The 5,212-nt window shown below is 34.9% G+C and overlaps 1 protein-coding gene across 2 annotated transcripts; it reads left to right on the plus strand.

The window, feature by feature from the left end:
- Positions 1–294: 294 nt before the first annotated feature.
- On the plus strand, positions 295–4,925 carry LOC127724055 (integrase/recombinase xerD homolog). Of its 2 annotated transcripts, XM_052230835.1 has the most exons (3): positions 295–1,184; positions 3,223–3,375; positions 4,756–4,925. In XM_052230835.1, the coding sequence occupies exons 1-3, from the start codon at positions 374–376 to the stop codon at positions 4,770–4,772; spliced, it is 981 nt and encodes a 326-aa protein (XP_052086795.1). In that variant the 5' UTR covers positions 295–373; the 3' UTR covers positions 4,773–4,925. The 2 variants fall into 2 exon arrangements, with proteins under 2 accessions (XP_052086795.1, XP_052086794.1); XM_052230834.1 differs by lacking the exon at positions 4,756–4,925 and having other exon boundaries at positions 3,223–4,746.
- Positions 4,926–5,212: the final 287 nt, after the last annotated feature.

The raw sequence follows: 5,212 nt of genomic DNA on the forward strand, positions 1-5,212 counted from the left end.
GAATTGAATGAAGACATACTACTCGAAGGAGATAATAGTTTACCGCCACCTAATATTCATAAAGCAGCTGATAAGTCGTCTGATTTGGTAGATACTGTAGAGCTTTTTAAGACAATTTTAGACAGCAAGTTAGGTGAGTTGAAATCTGAACTCATACAAGAACAAGATTGCCTTAAGAGAAAAATTAAGGAGGACGTCACTCTAAAATTTAAGGGGGAAGGAAACAGAATTCAGTACACCTTTAACGAGGAATTATTAGACACTGTTAATAAACTTTCAAAATTCATCCCTAACTCCAATACTCAAGCCTATAGATTAGTTCTTGACATAACTGATAAGATCAAAAGCCGTAATAAGAAAATACGCATAGCTGATGCTTCCCCTGCTGGTTGGGGAACCGTTAGGGAATACGAATCCAATGCCGTGGCTTCAGATTCTGAAGATGAGAGAAAGATACGACAAGCTGAGACCAGAGCTATCCGTACCTCCAAGGAGAAGTCAAAATCTCGCCAGCAACCTTACCCAAAAAATCCGCCTCGTCAACAACCTGCGGAATCTTATGGTAACCCTGCTTACGCTCAGCATTATCAACGTAATCAGCAACAGCCCTTTCGTGGGAGCTTCGCAAGGCGTGAGCCTTGCTCAATCGACACGTGCCACTACTGCAAGCAACAAGGCCACTGGAGAAAAAACTGTCCTCTTCTCGCCAGTCTCAGGTCATCCAACAGCAACTCCACAACCTACCAGAAGTAGTAAAGTAGGGCCTGAACGTCACTCTCCAGTCGTTGTGAATGATAAGTATTTAGACACTATTAATGACCAATTTTCTACATGTTTTGTTGATAACGATTATATAGAATCTTTTTTAGATCAAGTTCAATATTTTGAAAATTGTCAGTCATATGATAAATTTAAAGGGGTGAAAGGTAGATTAGCTTGTCATGTAAAGTATTGGGAAAATATAGGTGCTTGTCCTTTTGTGCTTGATACAATAAAAAATGGTTATGTTATTCCATTTATAGATACACCTTTTAAAATGTACCACAGAAATAATAGATCAGCACGGCAGAATACTGAATTTGTCACAAAGTCAATTGAAGATTTAGTTCAAATAGGTTGCGTAATTAAAGTGCCTTTTCAACCATATGTGGTAAATCCATTGAGTGTTGCTACTCAAAAGTCCGGTAAGAAACGACTTATTTTAGATATGAGTCAATTGAATAAACACATAAAGCGCGAAAAAATAAAATTTGAGGATTGGAAGTTAGCTATACAATATTTTGACAAAGATATGTATCTGTTTAAGTTTGATTTAAAATCTGGTTATTTTCACTTAGACATATGCTCACAGCAACAGACTTTCTTAGGTTTTCAGTGGGAAGGTCAATTTTATTGCTATACTGTTTTAGCTTTCGGAATTACTACCGGTCCGTACATTTTTACTAAATGTTTGAGGCCACTAGTAAAATTTTGGCGTGGAAACGGTATAAAAGTTGTTTTGTATTTAGATGATGGATTTGGCATGAGTCCAGATGAAAATACATGTAATGAGCAATCGTCCTTCGTAAAAAGGTCTTTGATTGATGCTGGTTTCCTTATTAACGAGGAGAAGTCTGTTTTTAAACCTGTTACCGAGTTAGAATGGTTGGGAATAGTTTGGAACTCGAAAGAATACAAATTATCTATTACTCAACGTCGAGTTGACGATTTGATTTTCTCATTGAATGTAATTTTGGCTAAATTTCCCTATGTTACAGCTAGATCTTTAGCTCAGGTTGTAGGTAGAATTATTTCTATGACTCCCGTAATCGGAAATGTGGCTAGAATTATGTCAAAGTTCTGTTACATGGAAATTGAAAGTAGAATTGGGTGGGATATTCCCATTACAGGGTACAAACCCGTCGAGGTTTTATCAGAGTTAAAGTTCTGGTTAGAAAATGTCACCATGATTAACTATCGTAATTTATGTCATTACAGTAAATCTTCTGTTGTCATATACTCAGATGCTAGTAATATTGCCGCTGGTGCATACACCGTTGAATTAGAAAATAAGATTTTCCATAAGATGTGGACATATAGTGAAACGGTACAAAGCTCCACATGGAGAGAGCTGAAAGCTATAGAGTTGGCCCTTTTTTCTTTTAAGAATAGTTTCACAGGAAAAACTATAAAGTGGTTTACTGACAATCAAAATTGTGTCAAAATTGTTAATTCGGGAAGTATGAAAGAAAATCTTCATGTTATAGCAAAATCTATTTTTTCATTTTGCATTCAAAAAGGAATATCAATTGACATTCAATGGATTCCCAGAAAAGAAAATGAAAAGGCTGATTATATCAGCAAAATGGTTGATTTCGAGGACTGGGGAGTCACACATATATTTTTCAATTTTTTAAATGATATGTGGGGTCCTTATTCGATTGACAGGTTTGCAAGTGTCGAAAATAGAAAAGTTATGAGATTTAACTCCTTATTTTGGCAACCTGATTCTGAAGCAGTTGATGCATTTTCTCAAGTTTGGACCAATGAAAATAATTGGCTAGTTCCACCAATTAATCTTGTGATACGATCGATTAAACACATTATAGCTTGTAAAGCTCGAGGCACGTTAGTTGTGCCTAAGTGGATTTCTGCTGCATTCTGGCCTTTGATATTCGATAAACATCTGATTTATCAAGATTACGTAAAAGATGTTATTGTGTTTAAAAATACTGATGGTATTTATAAGCAAGGTTCGAATAAGAATACGATATTCGGAATTGAACCGTTTGGTTCGCCAGTTTTGGCTGTTTTGCTAGATGCATCTTAGACATGGCCCTAATATATATAGATATATTTTAGCAGGCATGGTCTGTTTGTGACATGGCCCTAATATATATATAGATATATTGTAGCAGTCATGGTCTGTTTGTGACATGGCCCTAGTATATGTATATTGTAGCAGGCATGGGTGTTTATGTTGACATGGCCCTAGTATCGGTAATGATATTGTAGCAGGCTTGGTTTTTTATTTGACATGGCCCTAGTATCTATAATGATATTTTAGCAGGCATGGTAATTTGTTTTACAGTTTATGGCCCTAGTATCTATAAAGATATTGTAGCTGGCGTTGAAATATTTGAATATATATTATATTTTACTGTGTATAGAAATCTGAAATATGCTAATAATTCGTCCTCTGTATATGTATATAAAATGTTATTGCAATTTTACGTTTTTCAGATATTTTTTCAGTAGGACATTGGTCAGACTTTAATTCACAAGTTGCCTCTAATAATGATCTCAGCAGTTTGTTCAAACAGTTACCAGAATTCCTTCTTTCGTCCAAGGCTGCGAGTACTCAGAAGAAATATAGATATGCCTTCAATTCATGGTGTAAGTGGACTAGTCAATATTCTTTTTCACCATTGCCAGCATCTCATTTACATATTTCTTTATATTTAATTCATTTGTCTGAAACTGCAAAATCGGTTTCAAAATTAAATGATGCTTTTTACGCCATAAAATGGGCACATAAATTAGCTGGCGTTGCTGATCCCAGTGAAAATAATCTAGTTGCATCTGTTCTTGAAGGGGCTCATAGAAAAATAGGTCATTCAGTTGTCAAAAAAGAACCTATCACACCGCATATTTTGAAAAATATTGTATGTAAATATGCTAATAATACTTGTAATTTAAAAGATGTAAGAATAGCATGTATGTGTTTATTAGCCTATGCTGGCTTTTTAAGATTCTCCGAGTTAGCTAACTTGAGAAGGTCTGATATACAGTTTTCCCCTACTTACCTTACACTTCATTTAGTCAAGAGTAAAACTGATGTATATAGGGAAGGGAAAGATGTTGTCATTTCAAAAACAGGGAATATTACATGCCCGGTAGATGTACTTCAGCGTTATCTAAAGTTAGCTAACATTCCTGAAGAATCGAATGATTTTATTTTTAGATCTATTTGTTATTGTAAATCTTTGAATATATACAAACTTAGAAAGAGTAGTCATATTTCTTACACCAGAGCCAGAGAGTTATTGTTATCTGCACTTGACAGTTTAGGTCTTGATAAAAAACAGTTTGGCTTACATAGTTTGAGGTCAGGAGGAGCTACTGCCGCGGCAGAAGCTGGAATAGATGACCGGTTGTTTAAGAAACACGGGAGATGGAAAAGTGATAAAGCCAAAGATGGTTATGTTAAAGAGAGTATACTCAACAGATTGTCAGTATCTAAGAATTTAGGATTGTAATTTATATTGTTTGTCCCCCCTTTTTCTTTATGTCCCTTTCTTTATCAATCGAAGCTTTCTGTGCTGTCGGGGCGAGCTGATAACCAAAAACTGTGTTGAGTTTTTACTTTGTAAATGCTTTATGTTCGTTTGAAGTATTGAATAAGAACATAAATGTATTTATAAAGGTTACTCGGGAACACGTGTATTTGTTTACTTTTAACACGTGTGTTTAAATCAAAACATGTTTATGTTTAATTTGATTGGACCATCAGTAAGTTATTACCGGTTTAAGTTATATCAATCATGATAACTTCATGCTAGAATTTTAGCGCTAAAATTATAATAAGATATCTAGAATTGTCATTCGAGGTTCGCCTATCCGACAGAAAGGTTCGTTTTCCCACCCACCCACCCCTTTTATTAAGACTTCATAGGAATGTGAATCAGTATGTTATGTAGAAAATAGTTGATAAAATACATGTATGTAAATCGAAATGATTTTTTCTTCAACTTATAGAACATTTTTCTATTGTAGATTGTGTTTATATGTGATGGCAGCGGTCGATGACAGCAAATTGGACATTTGTTTATTGTTTATAATAAAAATAAGCTTTCTGTGCTGTCGGGGCGAGCTGATAACCAAAAACTGTGTTGAGTTTTTACTTTGTAAATGCTTTATGTTCGTTTGAAGTATTGAATAAGAACATAAGGTGGTTCACAAAATATGTAACAGAATTTTGTTCAGATAATAAAGCATTCCCCTAAAAGAGAAAATGAACAGTAAAACCTAAAACATGAGGCTCCAATAACCTGCATAATTTTTGAAAATTTTGCATGATATTGTCTAAAGCATTTGAATGAGTACATATCTAAACACTGATATTTGGGTTAACTCAGTTAAAAAAAACGTTTTTGTCGAGCCTGCGACTTTTGTCGCAGAAAGCTCGACATAGGGATAGTGATCCGGCGGCGGCGGCGGCGTTAGCTAACTT

The sequence above is a fragment of the Mytilus californianus genome, unplaced genomic scaffold (genome assembly GCF_021869535.1).
Source record: "Mytilus californianus isolate M0D057914Y unplaced genomic scaffold, xbMytCali1.0.p SCAF_14, whole genome shotgun sequence".
In the NCBI taxonomy this organism is placed as follows: Eukaryota; Metazoa; Mollusca; class Bivalvia; order Mytilida; family Mytilidae; genus Mytilus; species Mytilus californianus.